A 27,534-nucleotide genomic window follows, 5' to 3' on the forward strand; every position below is an offset into this window, starting at 1 on the left:
TTTCGGCAGAGGGTGTAGTTGTGGGCCCAGTTGTTGGTGCCGAGCTGCAGGTATCAAGTTGTGTGGTATGAGACCTTGGTGCTGGCAGAGCTGCTGCTGTTCTTGACTGTGGCTGTCTTGTGTCTTGAGTTAACTCCTCTAAAGTGCCATGCTATTGTACTTGGGCAGTTTGATGGTCAACCAGGCTACCACCAAATGTTGCATATTGCTGGCTGGAGTCGACATCAAAGACTCTTCGCCACAATGCCCCTACATACAGGTGCCATCTAGATGAACCAGCATCTCATCCCTGGTGCACCCATCCAGTACATGCGTGTGTTCCCCTCCACCTTCTTGGAGGAGGCCATCAGCAGGTTGCCAGGCTTCCCCAGTCCACTTTGGCGATAGGGGGCGCTATTGATGCAGGGAATTTAAGATCTGCTCAATTCTGTAGACTACCACTGAATTATTCTGTTGGACTTATAATAAAATGGACTTTGTCATTGTCAAATTTGATTGACATTTCATGCAAATGTATCAGTTGTCCATATTGACAAATTATCATTAAAAAGGAATTATTCACATTAATATATCATCAGATCTAGGTTGTATCTGCCACGTGTCTGAAGTTGAACACATTTGTTCTGCAGTTTACAATAAATGTTGGATAAAAACAATAAGCTTTTATTTCATGCCATTTTGTCTTATTCATTATTGCGTATCACTGAAATTTGGCAAGCGCGTCCACTGCATTTCACAGAAACCAGAGCGGGAAAAGTCACTTGATATTCTCTCCCATAAAACGTTTGTTTGTCCACAACTGCAACGATTCATGAGTAAACAACTAGGATTCACTAACATTTCGGTGTTGCATCGGTAGACAGCATATATTGTATACTAATGTTTTACCGACTTGTGTCATACATGCCTTTGGTCGGAGGATCTAATTAATCTAAATAAAGTATGTTAATGCAAAGGCAGTTGCAACTGTAGCGCGTGCAAAAAAGTTGCAATACAGAAGTAAATACATTGTAATTGCAATATAAGACCACGTAGGGGCGACATCGACACTGTTGTCGTGTATATGTGCACGTTGTTTGTGCGTATGCACGAGACACGGGAGGGGCCGAGGATGTTGAGACGAGCAGTGTGCGCGCTCCCGGCCACTCACCTGCTCTGGGACGTCAGCCTCGTCTCTGGAAAGGGTTCGCGTCGCACTGATGCTCATGCTCGCGCAGGTGTGATGGATGAGTGACAGCTTCCGCGCTTCTTTTTGTTTTTTCTTTTTTCTTTTTCATTTTGTTTCGTTATTTCTTTCTTATACGCTGTTTGTAAGTTGGTGGCAGGACAGTGTGGATGTCCCGCCCCGCGCTCAGAAGCGGATTAAGAGGATAGAAGACACCCGTTAGTCGGTAAGGTGTTCAAACCTCCTTACTCCAGATTAATATGCATTGCTGTCAAGCACATACACTCGACCTCAAACCAGAGAGCTGTTGTCGACGCCTGCCGTGTTCGGATTGTATTTGCAAACTAACGTTCAGAACAAATGCCATTCACAATAAGGTAATAATTCTGTCTCGGGATTGTGCCAAATCTGCGGCAATGTGCGACTGAATTATATTTCTGGTGACTCACTGAGTCTTAACCAGTCGTTACCTTGAAAGGTATAAGTTTAAGGCAGGGTGTGCAGACTTGAGGGCTGTGTGACAGATGGACAGCAAGGCGTAGGGCCGTGAGCGTCTCTCACCCGAGCAGACGGGGACCAACTAATTCAGGCAGTCCCCGACTCTTCAAAATAATGTTCAAGTATTCATGAAGACAGCGACAAGCAGTCTTCAAAACCAAAATGTGTTATGTAATGCATGACTGCAAGGAGACACAAGTACATGTTTGAAAACACACGCATCCACATGCTACACAATGTTGTTGCATGCTTTTCCAACACAATTGTGCTCTGAATATTTGCTGCATCACGTCCCAGCCTCGGGTTTCTGACCCTGTCTGACATGTTGTAGAGTGGAAGTGTACAATGCAGGCGTGGGTCGTGGCTGCTTGTTCCGTGTGACATATGTGGGACGTGACAAAAGCACTGAATAGAAACAGAAGAAGATTATGAGGCTCATGGCGCTCAGAAGACCCTCCCTGACTTTACTAATTTATGATGTTATTTTTAGGCATGGCTACATTTTTGATGCTTTGTATTTGTCAAGTTTAATACTGGATGAAAACTTGGGTGTGCCATTCTACCACTGTACAGACATTTTGGCCATACACATCCAACAATACACACACCGTCAGCCAGCCACATGATGTGCACTGCTTGATCTTACATCAATAAAGATTGTTATATAACCTGGCTTCATACATTACACACGACAGTAAACAGACTCCTCTCTTTTGGACAAATTACTAAGCAATGCAAAAGTAGCCCAACAAAGTGGCTCCGTATTGAAGCATTTGTCACTCTGGTTAAAACAACTTTGTTCGCACTTCTGCTGAGTAAGGCACATCAGAGCCTTTGGATCAGATTGTATTAGCTGACAGATCGCTGACTCAGAGTCTACCTTTCCTTTGCTGCACTCCACTGTATAAAACCATGAGACGTTTAGATATATCTCCAACTTTGGAATATTGATAGAATAGTTTCACGTACTATTGGCATTATGGCCATCCTTTCTTATTGTGTATAACGCAGCCTCTGTATGCAGATGTGTTCCGTTAGCTACATTTACTGACTGCTTTTTCTTCATATTGAGGTGTAAAACCTTCCCTGTCTCCGCACTGGACCGTGGTAGAGTGTCACAGGGGAGGTGCTCGCTCTCCACACCTCCGAGGCTGGAGCACACACTCCAGGATTTGATGTCCTGTTGTCGGCTGGAGCTTGGGCAGGGATGAGGCGAGTCTCGGACAGAGCGTTACTTGGTTTATTACTTTGTCACAGCCAAACTGCAAAGAACCGCACATTCAGAGCTGGACACGCACCGGGCACCTCTTCACTTCTGGAGAGACGTCACTCACTCGGCAACCCCTCCCACATGCAGCGGCCACACATATAGACGAACAGCGCACCTGCAGCAGACACTCTACATTCACTCCTACAAAAGACTATTTTAAGGCTTGGAATGCATTATTTCTATTTCCATTAATTGTAATAGGAAATATCGATTCAGATTTCGAACAAATCGCTTCTCGAACGGCCTTCTGGAATGGATTGTGGTCGAGAACCGAGGTACCACTGTATCTATGCTAAACAAGCATACAGTTGTATCAGCTGTGTATATGTTTTCTAAACTTTCACACATTACGACTGGGATCGGTAAGTCGAATGCCATTCTAAATAGCCAACGTGAGGGTTATAGGTACAAGTAGTGGTAGATGTGTGAGAGTGAGATGCTGGGATACTGTGCTGCCATAACTGTCTTACATGTTGCCGGACTGCTACATGCTGCAGTGCCAGACATTTAATTAAAAAAAAAACTAAGCATCTGCTGGCATCTGCTGGCTGTGGTCATCAGTATGGGTGGACGTAAGTCGAGCTGGTCGTAAGTCGGATGTTACTTGTAAAGGCTGGCCTCTTGACTTAATGAATTTTGTTTCCTGTTAAACTATTTTGCTCGTAATCGGCAAGCGCTGTGTGTCGTGCAGCCAACTGCCACACTCCCTGACACTGGAGCCTGGGGAGGGAGCTTCACACCAAAAGACATGCCAAAATACTCCTCTGGTTAACAAGGTGTGAGATAGTTTTTACAAACGATTGTTTAAAGTTTGGAAGTTATCTGCGTTTTCCTCCTGTCATGCCATCAATCACAGCGCACTTCCATGCCGCAAGATGTGAATAGCCGCAAGATTACGCAGGAAAACAAAGCTACGGCTAAGTGTTGAAAAACAGAGAGAAGCTGAGAAAAAATGTCATCATATTCGGTGAAATTCCCATGCGGAAACACTCTTTCCATGCAAACTCGTGTGATGACACTATGAGCAACGCACTGTACAGGCACATTTAGGGCATCCTGCTGTGAATACAGGGGTGCGTCCATTTTTTCATGTTTTCACCAACCATGATCGGTGGCCGATCGATCTGAGCATCCCTAACTGTAAGTAATTTATATATCAATAGTTTAGTAATGATTTTTATTTATAGTACCTATAATGCATTTTGAACTGCTGTGTGTATGTTTCATTCATTGATTGTTTGATGAGTGCACACTGTGTGAATGGCCTTCTGTTTCTGCACAGTTGGCATGGGCTTAGCACAAACAATTTACCAATATTTGCATTAGTTCATCTCACATAAAGTCAGACTGCCCATGAGCCCTATCATGCAACATAACATGTTTTTTTAAGTGTATGGGATGTCAATAATTACCAGTGAATGATGGCGAACAGACGACAATATTATGATTTAAAACTCTTCTATCTTGATTTAAAACATCAAGATACCGCCAACATTAGTGTGCCTGGTCACGTTCATTAATCTAGAAACAGAAACTATCGCTCCAAGTGTGAACACTTTCACAATGTAGCTTCTATTGACAATTTCTTTGAGAAATATAAAAGTCTTCATTTACCCCCTTTTATTTTTTTATGTGCTGACCTTTGTGTTGCTCTCTGCTGACATACCGGGTCAAGAAACAGCCTCATCTTTTTTTCCAAGTTTCATACTTTATTCATGAAGTAGTGCAACAGTGGCTCAAGTTGGAGCGGGCCATCCATCGATCTGGCTTCATTGCTGTTGTGTCCTTATGCAAAAGACACCTTATTGAACTTGCCTCGAATGAATGTGCTTGAAAGATCATAGTGGTGGTAAGTGGGGGTCCGGGACAGCTGGGGCTACGGACGCAGTTATCACCATCAATGTGAATGTGGCATGAATGAATCGTCTTGTAACCAGCCCTTTCGACTGTTGTGAAAAAAGTAGTTCTAACGGCCTTCACTATTGGTTAATCTACTTCGAGGCACTGGCCTCGGCCTGAGACTTCGATTGATTGGCTCTCCGCCCAGGAAGGCACCTCCCACCACATATAAGACTCCCTACTCCCGCCACTCTGCCCCTTTTTCCACTCAGTCTTTCAACGCCATCGGTTGAACATGGAACTAGAGTACTAGAGTACTCCAGCGGGGCCTAGCCAGAGCAGGTACCCCATGGACGAAATGCCTCAATTGTTCGCAGAGACAGTAGGAGTGCCTCTCCCTGTTCAGCAGGAACCGGAGGACTTCTCAGAGTCCCTGTACACTAGGGCCTCAAAGAAGTCGACCAGACCCTCAGCCTCGGTCCAGAAGAACAGTCTTTGGGCCCACTCTGAAAAAGACCTTCGGGTGCCCTTGACCATCAAGGCGCCGTCTAGAGGCTACGCTTTGTACTCCACAGTGGAAGGCGTGGACGCCACCAGGGGGCTGCCACCCCTGGGGGACACGCTTGGATTTTGTCTGGTTCCTACCTCCTCGCTCTGGACCAGAGCGAAACAACGGCTCCCAAAGGAAAAGGGCCATACCACGGTAGTCTTCCTGACTTGGCTTACTCCCTGACGAACAACATGGCCTTTCTGGCCGCTGCTATGGATCACTCAAAAAGGACAGGCTGGAAGGTGAGGAGCTCCATCGGGTCCAAGTGACAGCGACAGCATTTCAGAAGATGGCGCTGGCCACATTCGTGGATGGTGCGCGCGTCTGCGCCTCGTCCCAGATGGCCGCTCGCAACCTGTGGCTCGCCAAGACAGAACTTAAGGAACGTCATCGGCGCCCCCATCACCAATGACACGCTCTTCGGACCCAACGTCTCAGACTACATGGAAAAGCTTGCGACCCAGAAGTCCTCCGCAAAGCTCTCCAAACACTTCCCAGTCGTCGTCGTCCTCTCGCTCCAGAGAGTGCATGGAACGCCGTGATGTCTGGGGGGAGCCGCCTTGCCTCCGCGAACCTGACCAGCCTTCCACCTTCTCTGCATCACGTGATGGTCAGGTCGGACAATTCCATGACGGCCAGGGGGGAGTAAGAGCTCCTTCTCTGAGTGTCACCTCGCATATTGACTTCGGCGTCCTCTCAAGAGCACGTCATGTTCCAGGAGTGCTAAACGTGGACGCGGACAGAATGTGTCCGGAAAACGTGTTGGTGGTCTGTACTCACTTCGGGGTCCCAGTAGCGGACCTATTTGCGTCAAAGGAGAACACCAACGCTCCGCTGTGGTTCTCTTTGAGAGCGTTAGACAACCCCACTCTCGGGGTGGATGCTGTAGCCCACGCAACATGGCCGCGTGGAATACTGTATGCATTTCCTCCGTTGAGACTGATGATGCCATTCCTTCTACGAGTAAGGACGCAAAAGCTAACGATAATCACAGTGGCCCCCGACAGTCCCAAGACCAGATGGTTTCCGGATCTGGTCAGCATGGCGATGGGTCCCCCTTGGCCGATTCTGGACTCTCACAGGGCTCTGGTACAGGGTCAGTTTCGATCCCGTCCAGTACTGGGCCACCCCCTCAAGGTCTGGTTGCTGAAAGGGTGAGACTGCTGGACATGGGACTGTCGGACGCAGTCATTCATATGGCGCAGAGCGTTCGTGCCCCAGCAACTCATAAACTCTACACCTCCAAATGGAGTGCTTTTTCTAGCTGGTACACAGCGGGGCAGCGTACAGCTGCTCTGTTGCCAAGGTCCTGTCCTTCCTGCAGGAGCTTCTGGACAGGGGCCGGGCGGCCTCCACATTGAATGTGTTTGTTGCCGCCATTTCGGCTGGACACCAAGGCTTTGGCCGGGTCTCTGTAAGGAGCCATCCGGTTAAAAAATGATTCCTCCTTGGTGCTCGACGCAGCCACTTCATTGTCTCGGAAGACGGCTCTTCTTCTGGCCTTACCTTCCGCTAAGAGAGCGAGTGATTTGACAGCTTTGTCAGTGAACTCAAAGTGCATGTCGTTTGGTGAAGGACTTCTGTGACCCTTCATCCAAACCCTATTTTCAGACAGAAGGTCATTACTGCCTCTTATCGTTCGCAGGTCCTGATGCTGAGGGTGTTTTATTCCAAACCTCATCAGACTGATCACGAAGCTAGGATGCATTGATCATTATTGCACGATGTACCAAAGCACTTTCTTCGTTGGTGGGATCCTCACTGACATTGGCAATAAAGTTCATGTCACACTGAAGGAAAAGAGAAACAGAGAAATAACCTCCATGCTTTCCTGTGGTCCACTCATGATCAACCAGCTAATTGACTATAAGCATTGCAAAAGTTGTGCTCTGCCAGAAGATTGATGTCCACATGCATGACTCTGTGTCAAATGATTCTGTGAAGCCCATGTTTTGGTTCATTTCAACATGTTTCTATGCACACACACACACACACACACACACAGACCAATTTCTATCCTCCTACAAAGCTAGTGTTTTGTCAGAATTGTCCTCACAAAGTTGGGTAAACAAGTTCCACAGGCCCACACACTTCAAGTCTCATCTGAGTTCAGTGCAATTGTCTGTCACCCATCGTCCACTCTATTTTCTCTACGTCAAAACAAACATACAAGGTCCGACATGTTCAACTAAGAGTTTGTCTAGAACCTGCAACTCATCGTTTTCCTCCTCAGTTGTTGTGACTCCCCATTAAATCCAGTTGACGTACGCCCGCATGGACACTGAGCCTATGCTCAAATGGTGAATGGTCTCAATAGTTCTTTTCACTACAGTGTCGCCATTGGTGGTAGCTGAAGGTTAGTCCCGCCCCTGGACTCGTGGCGCCTGTGGCAGTCCATGGAGTAGGCAGGGCTGTCCCACTGAATGTCAGAAGGGCCATATATATGGGTGTAGGAGTTTGTTGCAACAGACAAGTCTTGACAGCAATCTTCAGACACCTGATGGATACAACTGTGTGCTCCTGATCAACCTGCATCAGTTTGAGATCATCTTCTTCCTTTATTCTGTCATACATTCTTCAGTAAAAATACAGTTTGACTGATCAGAAGCAATCTTGCTGCAGTGTCTCCACATACAAGATGTCCTTTTGTCACCTGAAGTTGCTTTCCTTTTGCATGCGAAAAGCACATATGTGTCAGATTTCAGTGTCACAGAGCTAGTATTCATCTGTGTTAACCTCAAGACTGGGCGGCCAGATCTATTCCGCCAAGTCATTTTATGTGGCCCATAAGAACTTCAAGTACATGTAGTTCAAAATTCTTTGTGATGAAATGACGCACAAAGTTTTGCCATTTACAGGGCCGTTTTCTGACATTAGAGATTATAAATAAGGAATCGTGAAACTTGCAAAATACTATTGCAGTTGAAGAGCATTCAATGAAAGAAGGGAAGGTGGCTGGACATTTGAGAATACATTGAGCCTAAGTCAGTGCTGAACAACAGTAAAACAAAAAATGAAATCAGATGTGTCACAGGCTCTTACTTTCTGCATTAAGATGAACATCAAAATTTAGTTCGGCCCACAACTTGCTCAAGAACGGGAAACTAGATGGAAAAATGATCATACTCATCAAGCAATATTATGAAAATAGAACAGATGATACACTCATCAGATCTCTCACAAGGTACAGAAAGTGTCCTCCACATTGTGTGTTGATGCATTTGGCTTTCAATAGAATCACGAGTTTGCCCTCCCATGGCATTTCCTGACAAAGACGGCTGGTGTTAGGATCTACGGCTGTCATCATTATGTTGCTTGTGATGCTACATGTGACCATGAGCTTGACGAGGATAGGAACTGTACGGGATGACGCTAAATGTCTTGACCCTTGTCCCAACTGTACAGTGAAGCTTCCCACAGCACCAAGAAGGGGAAACTTTTGATCCAACTGAAAATGTGATTCACTCATCACAGAAAAGAACAGAGATTATTGACACATTATCTGGCTTCTTTTCCAGTGCACTAGAAACAATTTTATGTTTAGATTTTTCCAGTCCAAGCTAAATGTTAAACCAGGCACAAATCTCTTTAAGATACATGTGTTAACATCACAAGGGCTTTTTTGCAGCCTCATAGTTGTCTCCCTCTCTTTCTCTGTCATCCTTCATGCTTCGTTCTGCCTGTAAGTTGCTGGTAGAGTGAAGCAGCTGCATTATCTAGATACATTATTCATGTCTGCAGCACTTTGCCTAACACACAAACTCCAATACTCCCACATTATAAAAACATACATACAGTAGGTTCACAAAATCAAATACCTTGTTGAACGGAGCCACTCAGATGGTCACAGAAGCATGTGCTTGTACGACTGGTGAACGGGGAGGTAATCGCTTGCAGATGGATTGGAAAAGGGAGCCCGGCTGAGTCGGTTGTGCCGCTGAATTTGGGGACAAAGGAGACTGGTGGTAGGGCTGTCATGTGCCACTCACTCAGTCTTTTAGAGTGAAACCTAGAAGAGCAACTGCAGAGGTTTTTTCAGAAGTGAGGGTCAAGGGAGACATAAAAGACAAATGCGACTGAACAATCATTTTAGCGGAAGGTGGAGGTGACAGGAGGGATTTCAAGAAGTTGCCCGCTTCTTCTTTCCCAGGGCTTTGTAAGGGGACCATTAATTATGGATGCTGTTTAGAGCATAGCTGGGGCGAGTGGGACTCCACAAACAGCGCTCTCGACTGAGGACAAACCCCTCCTACTTTGCTGGAACCCGGCCTTTTCTTTTTCTCTGATCATTGTACGTCCCTCCATTGTTTTGAATGGCAGCTAGCTGCTTCCTACAACATGCCCTTGGTCTTAATCCTGACTGATTAGTTCTGTGTCATATTTTCAACAGGACATGAAGACGTGCCAACTTGATCCTTGCTGGTTGAACGTTGGACGAGATGGAAGCAGAAAGAGGCTGTAGTCAGTGCCTCCATGGAGCCCTGACGCACGGGGCCAGCAGCAGGTTTGTACTGTCTGAGAGAGTGAGTGTCATTGATTTTCCAACAGCAAAGTGAACCAATGGTAGACAGTGCGATTGAACATGCAGGAGATTTCCAGACCAGCAAGATTAAGGTGGAGCTCAGTCTAATCTGGCTCAACTGATGCACACACGCTCTCACAGCCTGCAGACACACGCGCACATAGTAATCCCATTTTCCTTCTCTGTCTGTCTGTGTTTGTGTGCATTAGGCACATTATGCAAACATTTGTGTTAGATTGGAACCCATCCATGCTGTTGTTTCTGCCGAGAAGCTGGGAGAGATTTCAATGCTTTCATGACTGGTTTTGCATTTACTTCTTATATTAAAACAGTTCACAAACTTTTGTATGGCATGTCATAACTCCAGGTACTGGCAGCTCATAAAGCCACCAAATATCTACTAAAACTCCAACTTTTACCATGTGGTTCCTTACTTTTGTTCACTACCGATTAACAGGTTTCTTCTTTTAGGATAAGAATGTTTGACTCACACCTTTTAGCATGACCTATAGGGTAGAAGGATCGTAATACAGGTAGCATTATATATAATACATAATACATAATAACAGGTAGCAGGTAGCTCCTGTGACCCCAAAAAAAGCATCCTATTACATTCTCTCGCTGAAGTATTGAACTTTTTTAACACTTGTTTCAAACGGTCTACTGTCGATCTGTTCCAACTGTCTCTTTCTAGTCACAAACCTGTTGATTTTGCGCTTGATACACTAGCTTTAGGAGCAAAGTGAACTGATACATGGTGCAGAATTGGTGTACCCCTGCAGAGATTGACCTATTTCATTGGTGAAATGTATCTCTTCTGTTCAGATGTTTTGAACCCTATAACATAGCGATAAATGTATCTGCATGGACTGTATTGGGCTCTGTGAGTGTGCCGAACATGCTGCAATGAGTGGAGTGAAATTGAGGGACAGGATGCTGTTGACCAGTGAGAGCGTCTACATTGTCTGCTCAGAGACAATTGTTTGGAGAATCGTGACAGCTGTGAGATGCAGGTTGAGTCTGACAAAGATGGACATATTTAGCCATGAGAACTTGACTGGTTATTATTGTGAAGTTGTTAACATAGTACCATACATGAGGGGGCAGTACAGTTATTCAAAAATACATCTGCGATGACCATTTTGTTGGTAAATGACAAATCTGATTTTAGGAAGAACTGTATTAATGTGATTGATGATTCTGGTGATTCTATGAGGGAACATTTCTGGCACACGGAGCACAGGAGTTGGTCTGTGAGTAGTCCTATGCTGAGGAAGAAGAATACTGTGCACAGATTTCCCCTCTTCCCCCAGTTATCCTCTCCAATGATGTCAGTTTGTGGCCCAGTGGGCTTGTCAGATAGCAAGACTTATGTTCACATATATATCATCTATGTACTTGGGTCGGTGCAGTGCTAAATCAAATACAAAATATCTCCTGACCTTTCATTTATACAATAGTTTATGAGTTTATGGGATTGATGCCAGCATCAAATCAGTTATAGTACTGCCTGCCTGTGGGTTTGATGGATAGATGTGCCACACAGTTAGGAGGTAAGGAAATGCAGTCATGCAAAAGTGTAGCTGTACTGCGCACAGGGACACAATGCAGGCACTAGGAAATACTATATGGTCTGGTCTTGTGCACTTTGATGAACTGATGTGATCAATATAAATTCACTTTCAGATATATATATATATATATATATATATATACATATATATATATATATATATATATAGCTCAGTGGACACGTTTGAGATGCTGACGGCTAGCAACGTATATATATATATATATATATATATATATATATATATATACACGTTGCTAGCTGCAATTCAGTTGGTATTTTCTTGGACGGAGGAGTATTCCCCATCTACCGCCATCGTGGCTGGCTGGCTGGCTGGCTCGCTGTCTGTGCCTGCAAGTCTGCAGGAGGGACTGCAGTATCACAAGTAGTGAGATTTTTAACTTTTGTCAATTTCAAATGGTGATGTAACGTTAGTAAGGGTAATAACATTACTCGTGTATTAATATGTATAGCATCGTATTTGAAAAAAAAACAGCTCTGTATTTGTCATGGGGTTGGCTGATCATGATGACATAGTAACTGTCCATATCGGTGCCATTAAATCACCAGTTGATCAGACGGCCCGTCTGATCGACTGGTGCTGCCCTATTCAATATGTAGAGATTTGGAGGGACTAGTGTGCAGTAGCTGTACTTCAAGAAAAGCATCAGAGAAGCACTGCGTCGACTGTGCTCAAGGTATATATATTAAGTTGGCATGATGGGCTATCAAGGCTGCTAGAAAATGGCGGCAAATGTAACGGTGAGGGAAGCTCTCTTAATAATAATAATAATAATACTGGTTAAATGATCTGCTGAAGTTCATACTTTTGAAATATTGCCATTAAATTCACATATCTTGCTGCATGCATTATAATTAAAAGAAATGTCGGCATGGATTAAAAAGTAAATAACAAGGATTAAGAGTAAATATTTGGTTAAACATATAGGTTGTCAAGAGAAAATCTTTCCTTTTTGGAGTTCTAAACAATTTGCTGCATGTGTGAGTCCATGTACAATTTTGTGAATTGTCATCAGTTTGTTGGTGGATCGCTCGGTTAGTCCACTCCAGACTGTGTAACTTGAGAAGAGACTTCCTGTAAGCAAAGAGAAAGAGCATGAATGGCATGTGCTACATGAGAAGCCGATAGGATGGCATCAAAAAGGAAAAGCAGGGGAGAGGTCCTCGCAAACAGATGGAAGGGTAATGGGCTCATGACGTCAATTAGATCCCTGAGGAGATATTGCTGCCTGACTGTCACTCAGCACTTTCATCACCATGTCCTGCGGTTAGACAATTTCTTCTTCACTTGTCTCACTACTTGTTTACCCATTTCAGTGATTTCAATTGTTGGATGGTGACATCAGCAGCAGCGGTCTTCACTGTAAGGAATGTTTTACTGCACAATGCTTGCTCTTGTACAGCTCAGTGAACACGTTTGAGATGCTGACGGCTCACATCATACTGTGCTCCCTGATAATGCAGAGGACTCAAAGTTTTGTATCGGATTCTGTACATCCTTGTGATCTTCCAATTTGTTGCTGTAAAACGTCTTTAATTTGTGAAGAAGGTCAGCGTGTGCTTTTATTTAGCAGTGGTCGCGGTACAGTATCCAGTGTCCCTTGGATATATGTATATATATGTATCATGTTTAACTTCGTCATCCTCATCTATGAACGCCAGCACCCAGAATGGTGCTGTCATGAGGTCATGGTTCAAACCTGTGGTCTTCTTACTGCTTCACATCCCTGAAAAGTCTCATTTATCCTCCAGTGAAAAATAGGTTTCATCCCCTCCCACCAAATGTCGGAGTATTGCCATGCCTGCATCTTCAATCTGGTTTGTTGGGATATGACCCGGACCTAATGGAAATGACTAATTTGGGTTTGTATTTCACCCTGGATGAACAAGTTAACTTAATTCTAAGTATTGTGTTACTGAATGGCTCTTTAACTCGTTCTTTTACGAAATTAAAGTGTCCAAATTCGGATTATTTCAGCATAGATGTTTGTTTGTCATGCCAACGCACAGAATTGTTTTGTTGACTATTTCTTTGTTTGAATTATCCTCCCGTCCCGTTCAAGACTCATCCGGCTCTGTTCAGACACAATTCATTTGACTATAACATTCAAGCTTCCGGACCATCAAATAACTATATCTTATCTTATAATCTTTCGAACTAATATAATCTGGATTCCAGGATCCCATGGTAGTTTTCACTTCACTCAAGTCCTGAGTCTGACCTTAATCAGAGCTACAAGCATAACGGTCGTAGTTGGTATTTCTGGAGTTGATGAAATTTTGGGGAGATGCAGTCATATCAGTGATCATTTTGGCTGCCACACGGTAGTAATTGGAGAGTCAGCAGTTTGGGTCAATATGTCGAGTGACCATAGTCTTTCGTCTTTAAAGCACTGCACTTGTTTCCGACTTGTTTAGGCGTGTTCATTATGCCTCAAAGTTAGGTGTGGTGTGTTTCATGGGTCCAGAGCTAGTATGAACCTTCAGCGTGCAGGAGCTTCATTTTGGCGTGTATTGAAACATTCATTGTAAACTATCAATTAATTGACAGTAATGTATCATTATGCTTCTGCATCCTGAAATCATTTCTTTCAAACTAAGGCAAGGACTGGGTTTTAAATCCTCAACCACCGCCTCACCGGCAAACAATCTGGCCTGACCCATGGCAGGGTATAGTGCTGTCAATACTGCTATCAATTACCCAACACTCCATCTGCAGCTGGACTCAGCTGGGAATGCGCCATAAAACAACTGTCCATTCAGGGAAATCATCTGTAACTCCAACCATCTGAGTTTTTCTACGATTCATGGGAATGAGGTTGGTTGATTTTTCTAAGAGAATGCGGTGTATTAAGCCTTGCGCCACAGCAGGTTTTTTTCTCTTAAGAAGAGAAAGGAGACCACATGGGATTTACGTACAATTAAAAGACACATAAAAGCGGCACTTGTGTGTGGTAGCAGATCTGGAATTGATTTTGGTGTTGATGTTGATGATGCAAACCACCATTCTCGTATTCATCTCTAAGTGCTTTTGGCAGAATGAAGCAAAACAAGTGATGTCATCGTGGGCACAGCCATGTCAGCATGATAAGTGTTGGTTTTTTTTGGCAGGTAAATGGAGCAGGACCGTAGCCGCTCCCCGTCCCGCCGGACTAGCAGGGTTGAGCAGGTGGTGGGGCGATGGTTGCGACGGTCCAGAGACTTGGGCAGCAGGTCCCACTCTCTAAGTCGGTAATTTTGTTTCTGTTTTATTCAGTACACACACGCATTATGCACCGATTCTTTGCGGGGACCTCTCATTGACATAATGCTTTCCCCAGCCTCTCACCCTAAACCTAACCATCAAAACAAATAGCTGACCTAAAGCAGGACAAACATGCGTCCAATTACAATAAACTCCTCTTAGTGACATTCTCACCCTTTAAACCTTGTCAGGACAGGCCAAAATGTCCTCACAAAGCAAAATGTCCTCACAAAACGGTGTTTTATCAACATTTGGTAGGTACTCAAGTCTGGCAAAACATGCCTGCGCAAAGATACACACACACACACGTTTTACATGGTATTACGTTTTTGAAAAATGTTCTTGATCTGCAGGGACCGAGTGGAGAACAAGACTGGGGAGCGTGGCAGTTCCGATCAGAGGAACTACCCCTTCCGTTTCAGTGTTCAGATCCAGCGGGATTCAAATCTCAGCTCTCATGGACTCACCTTGTCAACCGAAACACCCATATTAGTGCAAGATGTCATTCCAGGTACTCCAGGTGTTTTGTCTTGATCGTGTGAGTATGTGATCAGACAGGCGTGCTGTATACACAATTGGTACAGTATTAAAGTTGCTGTACAGAAAGAAGAGCCATGGAGGGAGAACACAGACCTGAGGAGACCCGATGTTGAGGGTCCGAGTGTCCGAGATAGTCGTCCCCAGCCGCACACGCTGACTTCAGGAAGTCCATAATCCACCTGTTGGCTTCAAGCAGAGCTGGAAGAATTGTGTTAAAAGCAGAGCTGAAGTCCACAAACAGAATCCTGGCATAGGTTCCTGGGGAGTCCAGCTCCTCCAGAATGAAATGAAGGGCCTGCTTTACTGCATGAAGTCACAGTGTCTGTGTACTCATCCAGATTATTGGTGGCAGTGATTTATTTGGCGCTGGTTGTGACCCATCTTTATATAAAACAAGGACATTTTATATTATCTTTATATCACTCCCACATGTCATGCCAGTGTGCCTAAATAAACGAACAAAATTTAAAAAAACAGTGCAGCTCAACATGGATCCATTCTCTCAGGTAGCGACACCACCTGTGAAAGAGGTTAAGAAGATCGGATGCTGACAGATTGGGAACCAATCCAGGAAGGGCTTGGCCCAAGAGTCCTCAACTGGCCCGTCTGTCATGGATGTTAGGCCAGAGAATAGTCGAAGTGCGGACCTTATATAGTTGGCTTCACCTCAAGACATAGTCCAGGTTCTAGTGTCGATTGAGGGCTTGGACTTTTTTTCTGTTACCCGAGGTGACAGGTGCAACCTGTTGGGATGGATGGGTGTGCTTACAGCCCCAAACTTTAAGTTTGACTACCCTCAGTCATAGGATTAAGGGCCGGGTCTACAGTATATTGCTCACTTGAGACCCAGAAAAGTAAACTGGCTGTGTTTGTCTGATTTTGCACCTTCCGACTAAGGACTCTAAATCTGCTCTCAAAACGGTTGGGCCAAGAAAAATAATTCTGATGTTTCTTTCTGGATTTTCCTCTTATGAAGAGCACACTTCCATGTAGTGTGTTTGTATCTTCATATGTGGGGTCTCCGACAAGAAAGTCACATTTGATTTTGAAACTCATCATGTGTCTGGGCCCTTCCAGTTCAGAGTGCCTTCCCTTTATGGAGTCACTGGAATGGTGGCTACAGTATGCGTTGACATGCAGATCGGTTTTGCACAAGCAGGCCAAATATTGATGACTGCAAATGACTTCTGTTATACATTAGAAAAAAACATTTGCATATGTTTAAGAAGTGAATGTTGTGAAACAATTTAGGATTGCAAAACAATCATAATATTCTGATTCGCCGTGTGATGCATGAAGAATAAAGCCAAAAATAAACCATCAAGTTGACAACTCCACTCACATTCTGTGTCCAGGTGGTCCTGCAGATGGCCGACTCGTCCCTGGCGACCAGCTTGTGAAAATCAATAACGTTGCTGTCGATGATCTGACCCCGGAGCAGGCTGCTGAAATCATCAGGTCTTCGCACAGAACTGCACTTGCTCATGCAACCCAATTGAATGTGAACAGATCCTTTACTGTTTATCAGTCATGGTTCATTAATTACTGTCTAACTATTCTAGGGAGTGTCAGGATACCTTGACAATGACTGTTCTCAGAACAATGATGGTGAGTGTTTTTCATATGCATGCAGGCTGCATGCACAGACACACACACACACAGACACACACACAGTAGGCAGAGAAGATGGAATGGTTGTGTGTGATCGCCTGTATGTGCCTCATTCCTTATAGTGTTTCAAGGTTTGGATGTTGCCTCATGAACATAAATTCGCTTGTCAATGTCCTGGGTCAATGCTAACAACGCTCATGTCACCAAGGTCACTTGCAAAAGCCACAACCAACCTCACACATTGACAGGTCGTCCATTTAACTGTGCAATCACAACCCCCAATAATCCCAGTGAGTGTGTCAACATGCCTGTTTTCTCTGAAGAGTCGGAGGAGAGGCTTGATAAATGACTACAGCTCAGTAATGTTCTGCTGCAGCTCTGCTGTCAGATTCACAGGTCTCAGTGTCTAATGGACTTAACTGCGGAGACAAGAAAACATACACACAAACGGCATTAACGGCATAATGGAAAACCCAGTATGAATAAAAATCAACACTCTTAGCCCACAAAGCTTTGACATCAGAGGAGGCTGGGCTTGGCGGCCACTGTGTCCGAAACCGGGATGAACTTTGTTTGGGTGTGAATGTGTGCGCTGCAAGTAACTGGCACCTCTCTGGGTGGTCCCCTGCAAATGTGTTGGGTGATATGTACATGAGTACATACTGAGTTTGCATTTGTTTTCAGGGTCCAAAGTCCTCATTCATCACACCAGAGAAGAGAGCAAAACTCAAATCCAACCCAGTAAAAGTTCGCTTTGCAGAAGAAGTGGAGGTCAATGGACACTCTCAGGTGAGAGTGAGTCTTTGCATGATGGACCTAACACCGTCTTCTTTCTCCCATATTACAATAAACAACAGAAATCCATGGCAGAGGTTCCTAATTGTAGATTAAGTTTATTTTAGCAGCAAATTCAATTTTCACGTCTCAGACTATCATTTAAAAACTGCATTAAAGTGACTATAGTTGAACTACATAAAAAGTAAAACCCTAGTTGAAACCCAGATCGGATCTGAAATTCTTTTTTGTTTACATGTCAAAACGAGAACATGAAATGTGCCTTGCGTTTGGTAAGAGTTGCAGTGTGCAATGTTGCAGGCAGGATGAAGAAATCAACAGAACCTTGAGCATCCATTAGTGTTAGCAGATCGATACTCCCTTCATCCTGCCCACTGTCTGCTGTTGGACTCTAAACTTGTGATTCATTATAAAAAGAGGACAGTAGCCTTAATTGTTGCACTCCCATTGTTAACTCGTAACTCATGTCTTTGGGTTTTTTTTTATTAATGTTGTACCTTACTTTACCTTACCTTACCTTACCTTATTTTACTTTACCTTACCTTACCTTACTTTACCTTACCTTACCTTACTTTACCTTACCTTACCTTACCTTACCTTACCTTACTTAACCTTACCTTACCTTACCTTACCCTACCTTACCTTACCTTACCTTACCTTACCTTACTTAACCTTACCTTACCTTGCCTTACCTTACCTTACCTTACCTTACCTTACCTTACCTTACCTTACCTTACCTTACCTTACCTTACCTTACCTTACCTTACTTTACCTTACCTTACCTTACCTTACCTTACCTTACCTTACTTAACCTTACCTTACCTTACCTTACCCTACCTTACCTTACCTTACCTTACCTTACCTTACCTTACCTTACCTTACCTTCTTCTGTGGTTTTTAGGGGAACTCGCTGTTGTTCCTGCCCAATGTTTTGAAGGTTTACCTGGAGAACGGACAGACCAAGGCCTTTAAGTTTGAACCCAGCACCACAGCTAAGGTGAAACTGAGTCATAGAGTTTCTTATTCGCAAGAAATTGGACATAAAAATCTGATCCATTTTCACTTGCAATATTTACTGTTTAGTGAAGGTCATTCTCTAGTTACCTGATATGGTCGGCTGAGATAATGTTTTTATGCCCCAGGATATTGTGATGACACTGAAGGAAAAGCTTTCCCTGAGCCATATAGAGCATTTCTCTCTGGTGCTGGAGCAGCAGAACAGTGTCTCCAAACTACTGCTTCTGCACGAGGAAGAAAGAATACAGCAGGTACACGCATTCTACATAAACACCGCAGCACCCCTCTTGCACTAAATATCCTGACAGCAAGGCAATTCATCATTTGAAAGCGCTGACCAGCATTGAAACACTCTGCACTTGAGCTCCCTCTACAGCCTTGAATATTGCAGGATGAGGATATCTCTGTTGGAGGCTGTCAGCTCTCATCTTTATCCCACAGAGAGGGATGCACATTGTAGGACATATTTAGGTTTATCTACAGTATGACGTCCCACAACTAGTACCTATGATAAAGAAAAGTATTGCATTCTTCTTGTTTGCTTATTTGCAGGGTGTTTTATTAAAACCTTCCATGATTACACATCTGTCATCTTTGCCTATTAAGTTGGAGTAACACAACCGCTGGAGCAACCGTTTAAATCCTCCATCTGTTGCTGTGTCCAGGTGGTGCAAAAAAAAGAGGCGCACGATTACAGATGCCTGTTTCGCGTTTGTTTTCTTCCTGTAAATGCACAGAGTTTGCTACGAGAGGATCCAACCGCATTTGAGTACCTTTACTTGCAGGTATATGTTTGATTTTTTTTGTCTTCCAAATTCAGTTGACAACCAGATGGAATATGTAATGATATTCTAATTTGAGGATCAGTCATGGAGCATTAACCAGACAGGAATGAAGAAGTTGTCTCATCTACTGGAAATTGAAATGCACATTGTTTGTTTCAGGGGGTGAACGATGTGCTCCAGGAACGTTTCGCTGTAGAAATGAGGTGCAACACAGCCTTGCGTCTTGCAGCCCTGCATATGCAGGAGAGACTTTCCAGCTGTGGACAATCGCCAAAGACAAACCTGAAGATCATCACGTGAGAACTATAGCGCTGTAGTGCTCTAAATTAAGGGTCAACTTTTTTGTTGCATCGCGCTTTTCAGTGTTTACTCAGCACCTGAATCACACTGAGGCTACATTTACTTGGGGTGAAAGAAAATATCGCCACACTACTATATCAGCATTTTTAAGTGCAACATTTTCTCCAAATATTTGTGTTTTTCAGTTGTGCTAAGACTTACCGTTCATTCTTCAGTGTTAGCCAGGACAGAGAGTAAATCTCAGGGGATAAGAACTGCAACCGCAGCAAACAAATGGTAGCAAAGACTTTGACATGAGACATGTTGTTTATTTGAGTCAGTAATCTCAATGTAGCATTACAGCTAATGGCTTGTGTGAAATGAGTGGATGCTACTCAGACAACTGTGTCGATGTTTCCTCCCAAACAAGGTTATTATAGAAAACTAACAAAAAAAAACACAATTGTAAATAATTTTCATAAATTGAAAAAAAATAAAGACGAACTTTTAGTTTTTTTATGCACAACTTGTAAACACAGATTGACATTATATTTAAGATTAGTTTTACACACTAATACCTGAAGTTGAATTTCTCACTCAGGCACACATTAGCTGGCTCTCCTTTCCAGTTTTTTGCAAAACAAAAGAGTTTTCTTAGACAAAATTAGGTGCAGTGACAAGAGTCGGCATTGAGGTATCGTGACAATGGTGACAGCACCAACTGGGTATTTTGACTGCATGTGCTACATAATGCTGCTCTCTCAAGAGCTGTGCTGATTTGTAATTGGGATTTTTAAAATCATTTATTTATTTATCTATTGTTTTTTTATTTTGCACATTTTCAAGGGTCTGGAAAACCCAGTTATTGACACTCATCCATAGCTGAAATCTGTCCACCATCTGAGTCATGTCACCCTGCAGTGCCAGGTTTTTTGTTGTTGGGTCTCCGTATAAATTTGCAATGATGACATGCCTGTCTTTTTTTTTAGGAAGACGTGGGGCATAGAGAATTTTGTTTCACCTACTCTGCTGAGGAACATGAGAGAGAAGGACCTAAGAAAGGCCATTGGCTATCACATGAAGAAAAGCGTTTCACAGAATGATCCCAAGCAGAAAAGTGTGTCTGTCAATCAGGCACGGATCAACTACCTGGAGGAGCTCAGTGATCTGAAGTCATTTGGGGGAAAGTCATTCAGTGCCACCATGATGGTACTGAATATTGCACTCTCTGAAGACATAAGGAAAAACAAACCTGACTGATATTCTGATCCTCCCTGTCTGTCCCACCTTGCAGCTGCAGGACAGGGAGTCCATGGTGAGCCTGTTGGTGGGGGCACGCTATGGTGTTAGTCAGGTGGTCAACCATAAGCTGAGTATCCTGTCCAACCTCACCGAGTTTACGAGCATCACACGAATTGAGCTGCTTCCTGAGACTGAGAAGGTCAGCCTGGTCAAAATCTACCTGCAGGACATCAAGGTGGGCAAGGAGGCCAGGATTTTTCATCCTCGTAATGATGACAGCATGACTTCCTTTCCCCGATGTTCATGTGGTTTCTCCTCTCTTAGCCCATTACATTACTGTTGGAATCAGCGGCTGCCAAGGACATGTCCTGTTTGATCGCAGGTTACTGCAGAGTCTTTGTTGACCCCAACCTGAACGTCTTTCCGTGGCCAGATATGTCACAGAAACATAAAGTTTCAGCTGAGGAAGGTATTTGGAACCATATCAGTTGATGACATTTTTCTCATGGATGTCTGAATCAGTGTTTGATTTCTGTCACCCAGGTTATGTTTCGAGGTGTGGTAGTGAGTCAGACAGCTCCGCAGACCTGGACATGGACTCGTTGATCACTGCCGTGTCCCGTGATGATCGGCCATATACGCGCACCAGGTCTTCTTCAGACCCAGACAGAAGACAGAGGAAAGACAGAGACAGAAAAGGAAGCAGAATTATCAAGGAAATGGCAACAAAAACAAGAGCTGAGGCGCGAGAGAATGAAGACAAAGATGTTGACACGGAAAAGGAAACCTTGAAGGATGAAAACTTTAAACAAGGTATAAATAACACAGCGCAGCACAAGGATGAGACGGTTAGAAATGAGAACAGGGTGCAAATGCAAGACACGGCAACTGACAGTGGCTCACAGTGTTTGACTAAGCGGCCCACACGAGATGCAGAAAGGAAAGTTTCAAGCCACAGACGAGTGGCAGAAGACCAGCCGTCAGAAAATTCAGACTCCTGTCAAACCGACTCTCATTTCCTTAACAGTCAGTCCAGTGACTCTCTTGATGCCCTGGAGGAAGACGACTTGCTTTCATGCTCCTCATCATCAATCCATCAAAAAACTACAAAAAGTCAATCCAGTATGCTTCAGATCCATCCTTTCTCTCACACACATTCGGAAACGCATCTCCTCAGTCCTCCACCTGCTCATTCACATCCTCTTCTCCGCCTTACAGAGGACAACAGTGAAGCTGAAAGTCACAGACGCTTGGGCGACGAAGCCGTTCCGCAACTCTCAAAAGCCTTTCCTAGTCCAACCAGCAGACAGTGTTTAGGTCTTTCCTGCTCTGAGGACAACACACTGTGTTTTGCTGAGCTGTCCCGCCTTATCGACTTCTTGCCCAGCCCTCCAGAAGCGAGTGAAGATGACGAGGAGGAGGATAATAATGAGGAAGAGCTGAAGAGAAGAAGGGAAATGATGCAGGTTGAGATGGACCATGCTTTGAGAAGAGCAAGTGAGAGTGGTGTGATCCCCAGGAAAGGGAGTTCCAAAGGACAGCTGACATCTCCATCTCATCCATCACCAAACATGGAGTTTGTTTTCAACTTTAATCAAGGCGATGCGCGATGCTATTACAACCTGTGCTCCAACATCACCCCCGACAGTGCACGCAGCCTTAACAGTCACCTCCAAGAAGAGGAGTTGGAGAGCGACACAAACATTGCTGTGGAAGCAATTCCCATCCTGCAGCCACCTCCTGGTTTCGGAGACAGCAGCTCGGATGAGGAATTCTTTGATGCAAATGATCGTTTCACCTCACAGGAAGACCAGACATCAGAGGACGTGCTTCGAGGTGATTTCCTGGAAATTCTTTTCAAAATAGAATGCAGTACTGTGTAAAGCCCGATGCAGTAACAATACTGCCATCTTGTGGGAGTGCAGTGCATGTGCTGCCTTATAAAAGAAGGTTTTTGTACACTACAAACCATGTTGTGTACCTCATTCACCTTGTGCAGCCTGGGTGGTTTCTACTGTTCTCTGCTGTCTCTTGTTGTATGCAGCATTTAAACATGTCTTTTTGTCCTCCCTTGCAGGCTTTTCAAAAGACATGAAACAGGACTTTCTGAGCACATTGAGCCTAAATGACATCAGCGTCACTGTTGTGGATGAAGAAAGAGATGCCAACGCAGATAAGGATGGAACACACGACTATGCGCCTGTAGATGGTAAAGAAACGTTGTTCCAGTTGAGAAAGAGATCCCGTAAGCGCCGCTCCTTCATGGAAACAGCTTACACCTCTACAGTGTCATATCCAGACCCGAGTTTAAAGACACTGTCGTGCATACTTCCTAACAACGGCATTGATTGCGGGAATGATCTCCAGGTGACTTCAGAACCTGAGCCATCGGCGCAAACCCGCAGTCTAAGTGTTACTGTGTCCTCACTGATATACTCTGAAGGTGAGCCCTCACAACTTGAATCCAAACCAATTTCCTCTATATCAGGGTGTGGCTCTCAAAAACATAACCCTCAGGGGCCCAACAAAAACAGGAAGCAAGATATGGAAATGGAACCTGAATCTCTGGAGTCCAAGTCAGTCACAGAGCACCTCGAAGCCGGCCCTCCTTCCATCAACATAGTTCGCTGCCGTGTAGATCCTGATGGCAAGGAAAGCGCTGACCGTCAGGGAGATGGAAAAGAGGAAGGGGAGGGCCAGAGGGCGATCGACGAAGAGGAGAAGACCAGATTGACAGAAAATGGAATATTTGCTTCTCATTTCTTTCTGGACTTAAACAGCGAGGGAGGAAAAAAGCATGACACGTGTCACGAGAGTGGGACTTCTGACCAACTGGTTTCAACAAGATCAGTGCTTGGGACTGGATGGCACATCAGCTCAAATGCTCTGTCTACACCGTCTACGACTGTCACGGACAGACAACCAGTAGGGTACGTGACTGCAGCAGGACCAGACTTGATCTCAAAGGAACACAAACTTGAAGTCCACTCAGTGCCTCCCTCTGTCTCACCACCACCACCACCTCCCGCCCCACTGTCACCTTTGCTTCCTGCAGCACCGCAGCAAACGTTCCAAAATGTGAGTTCAGCAAACAGGAACAAAACCATGGTCGCCGTAACGACCTCATTTGAGAAGAAGCTGTTGGTCAAACAAAACCTCCCAATCAGAAACTTTTTGGACAGTGTTAGTGAAGATGAAGAATTATGTGACATCGATCTTGAGCTGAATGCTTGTGACGAAATTACTGATAGCAGCAACTCGGACAACGTTTTCGATGATGACGATTTTACTTGTCAAGATGTTGCTGGAGAAGAGTTGGCTTCTGTTGTTGATATGTCGATCATTTCTGCAGCCAAAGGGAAAAATGAGCAAATGAGAACCGAAGCTTTCAGAAGAGGAAATCCAGATCCGCACACCGACATTACAAACTCCGGTGCTGCATCTTCAGTCATTGCTCCTTCATTTAATTTGGATGTTAGATTAAAAAGTAGCCTGCCATGCAACAATTTTCCCCCCAAACTGTCTTCTCCAACTCGTCTTCTTGTCCAGTCATGTTCCCCTACTATCATGGGCCGCTTGTCAGCATCAACACTTCATGAGAAGATAATAAATTTACCACTTTATTTTTCTCGTTCTCAAGAGTCCCTGAACCAGGCAGGCTTGGAAAATACTAAGGAACAATGTCTGGGTGAGGTCAAAGATGAAAAAGAAATAACAATCAAACTAACAGATGTCCATGATGTCACACAGACAATCGATCTGAGAATTGATGCAGAGCCAATGGAGTCAGATGACTCTGATGCAACAGTAACTGGCTCAGACATAGATGCTGAGATAGCAGCTAAAGCTGCTGACAGGTTCTGCGCCAGTCAAGAATCTGAGAAGATGTTGGTAGATGTAGACAGCCACCCAGTGCAGGCTGAACCAAAATCACACCAAAGAACTGAAGCTGGACCCAACAAAAATATACCTGGTCCAATAACAAGGCCGCCAACCTCAATAGCAAGCACCTTCCGAAAAGATAGCCCAGATCTGGACACTCCGGGGCCAATAAAAGATGCTCCAGAATCACTGATGCCAACTGTCAATCCTTTTGAACATTTACAAGATTTTACTGCTCAGTCGCCCTGTAAGCCCTCTCCTGTTGTGGTGACCACACAGAATCTGAATGGGCCGGGCTTGCTCTTTCACAGTCACTCAGAGAAGTGTGGCAGGACCAGTAGTGATAGACCACTGATGGGTTTTTGTAGCGCCGCAGAGCTGGACACAGACGCTCCACTGACTGTTTCTTCAAGCTGCAGCAGCATGGTAACATTATGTGAAGACTCACCCAAAACTGAGGGGCTGGCATCTCCGTCTATGAAGCCAGAGTCATTCTCTTCAGCACTGGCATCTGGATGTGAGTCTGTTGCAGATGGGGTGCAGATGCCACTGGATGCTTGCGGTTGTCCAGCTGTCTATGCAAACTGTTTCAGCAGCGAGGCCAGCTTTGATGAAGAGCTGACAGTGTATGAGTTCTCATGCCGCAGCAGAGGCGTGACTCCTGCACCAGGAGCCATTCTTCCTCTCACCACATCATCTCTTACTCCATCTTTTCTCACCACCTCTACCGCCCACTCCCCTCCGTGTCCGCCCTCCCTCATCTTCTCCCCCTCTACGTCAGAACTCAGCCCACTTCTCTCTCCACTCTCTCATGCCTCGGACTGTTACCTGCCTCAGACGCAGAAGGAGCCCATCAGTCGGCTGGGGCAGCAGCGCTACCCGGACTGTCCTGCTGGTTTCAAAGTGCTCAGAGTAGATGTTGATCAGCTACTTTCCATTCTGGAAAGTCATCTAGGTGAACGTTCTGAAGGATGTTACGGAGGCCGCCACCCCAGGGACACCTGTCCAGCCCACTTTACAGAGAACAAGCGGTTGCTCCAAATGGAGGCGCGTAAACTGATGTCAAGCTGTCAGGACGTAGTGGGGGCCGGCCAGAGTCCAGAAAGCATACTGGAGTCGCTGGCTGACAGTTTCCGCACCCTTGTTGATTTGTCAGGAATATGTCTTTGGTTTTCTGGTTGTGACCGGTGTGACAGAAGGAACGCTGAAGCAGTGTCTGGTCTGACAGATGTTACCCGATCATTCAGGGATTTCTGTCTAGCAGCGGAGAGGGTAAGCAACAAGCGGAGCTGCCAGGACCTGAGCACCAAGCTGCTCGCCAAACAGTGCACTGCACTCACTGCCTCAGTCTTCTGCCTCACTCAGCTCTTCCGCACTTTAACAGCACTTTGAGTGGACAGTCAACCACCTGTCCTCGAAACAGTGAAGTGACACTGGCTCTTTTTCTACCTTTACAAATGCTGAGGTGAATTAGTCTTTGAAGCACACCGAACTCCATAATGGCCGACGTTAACGCTGAGCGTCAAGTGTCTGGTGGTTGTGAGCATGATACTGCCGGTGGAGATTGTGCTGTGGTGTGAGCTGCAAAAACGACCTATTTTCATTCCAGTAGCAAGGAATCGATGTATCTGAATGTATTCTCTTTATCGATTTCATAAACTGCAGTGTTTCCACTCAAGTAAAGAATGTAAAGCCCCCCAAAAGATGATATTTAATCATTTATAGCACATAAAAGGAACTGTTCTTCAAAGGTGGTTCACTGATGGCGTGTGTTGACAATTGCCTGACAGTCAGAGAATGTTTCTTTGAACGTCAGTGTTTACAAAACCAAATATAAGAGTGGTGGGAAGTATCAACTCAAATTACATAACTCAAGCTGTCTTTAGCATTTTCTATCTCCCTCTTGTAGCAGAATGCTTACGTATGCGCATATAAGACTTTATATAAAGGCCAGTAACAGTTCCGGTGACAAGATGTTCTTTGCACAATCTTAATCTTTATTGCACAGATGTTTGGTATGGATTCATGAAAAGTGAAATAGCAGCCCATATTATCGTCTCATAGAATTCTCCACGTCCAGGTGTCGGCTGCATGGATTTGTGACTTGATGTCTTATAACTTCACAGCTGGTTGATGGCTCAGCTGCGCATCTGAAGACAATGAGGCAGTCTCTCTCTCTCCTACACCAAGTGCATTTTAACTACAGATTTACTAACATGACTCGTGTTGTCAAGCAGCTCCGCCTGTTTGAGTTTGCAGTTCATCGTGGACATCACTGGCTGAAAGTCATCTCAAAGCGTTATTGTGCATATTTGTTAGTAGCATTTATACCTGGAACGTTACTTCAGTTTTTTCACTTTAGATCTGCATGGCCACTGAAGACATGACAAGATATAGTTTCACTGGGAATACAGTGCAGTATGTGACCGCATCTTGACTTATATCTGGATCTTTGCTGAAACACATTTGTATTCATCAACGTCTTGGTTCTCGCAGAATTTAAATCCAGGTGATTTATTTTGCAAGTGTATCATTTTTGCTAACTGAAATTGTCTTGTCCAAGCTGCTATGAGAAAGCGTGGTCACTCAGCATGCTGTTTAGATGCCAGAGCCCCATGGTTCAACCAATCAGGGATTCGATCAGTGTATGATTGAATGGTGATGTCTGCTCTTGCAAATGCTGAATCCCACCATTAAAGGTCGT

At 44.6% G+C, this 27,534-nt stretch overlaps 1 protein-coding gene across 2 annotated transcripts; it reads left to right on the forward strand.

Annotated features, from left to right (window-relative positions):
• The first annotated feature begins 1,145 nt into the window (after positions 1-1,145).
• Positions 1,146-27,534, forward strand: LOC128754762 (FERM and PDZ domain-containing protein 1-like). Of its 2 annotated transcripts, none has more exons than XM_053857612.1 (16): positions 1,146-1,391; positions 9,713-9,826; positions 14,547-14,666; positions 15,033-15,190; positions 16,575-16,677; positions 16,782-16,827; positions 17,515-17,619; positions 18,527-18,622; positions 18,768-18,893; positions 19,308-19,427; positions 19,587-19,723; positions 20,696-20,915; positions 21,001-21,183; positions 21,273-21,417; positions 21,492-22,784; positions 23,026-27,534. In XM_053857612.1, the coding sequence occupies exons 3-16, from the start codon at positions 14,551-14,553 to the stop codon at positions 26,220-26,222; spliced, it is 6,045 nt and encodes a 2,014-aa protein (XP_053713587.1). In that variant the 5' UTR covers positions 1,146-1,391; positions 9,713-9,826; positions 14,547-14,550; the 3' UTR covers positions 26,223-27,534. The 2 variants fall into 2 exon arrangements, with proteins under 2 accessions (XP_053713587.1, XP_053713588.1); XM_053857613.1 differs by lacking the exon at positions 1,146-1,391 and adding an exon at positions 1,399-1,542.

This window comes from Synchiropus splendidus, chromosome 2, assembly GCF_027744825.2.
Source record: "Synchiropus splendidus isolate RoL2022-P1 chromosome 2, RoL_Sspl_1.0, whole genome shotgun sequence".
Lineage (NCBI taxonomy): Eukaryota > Metazoa > Chordata > Actinopteri > Syngnathiformes > Callionymidae > Synchiropus > Synchiropus splendidus.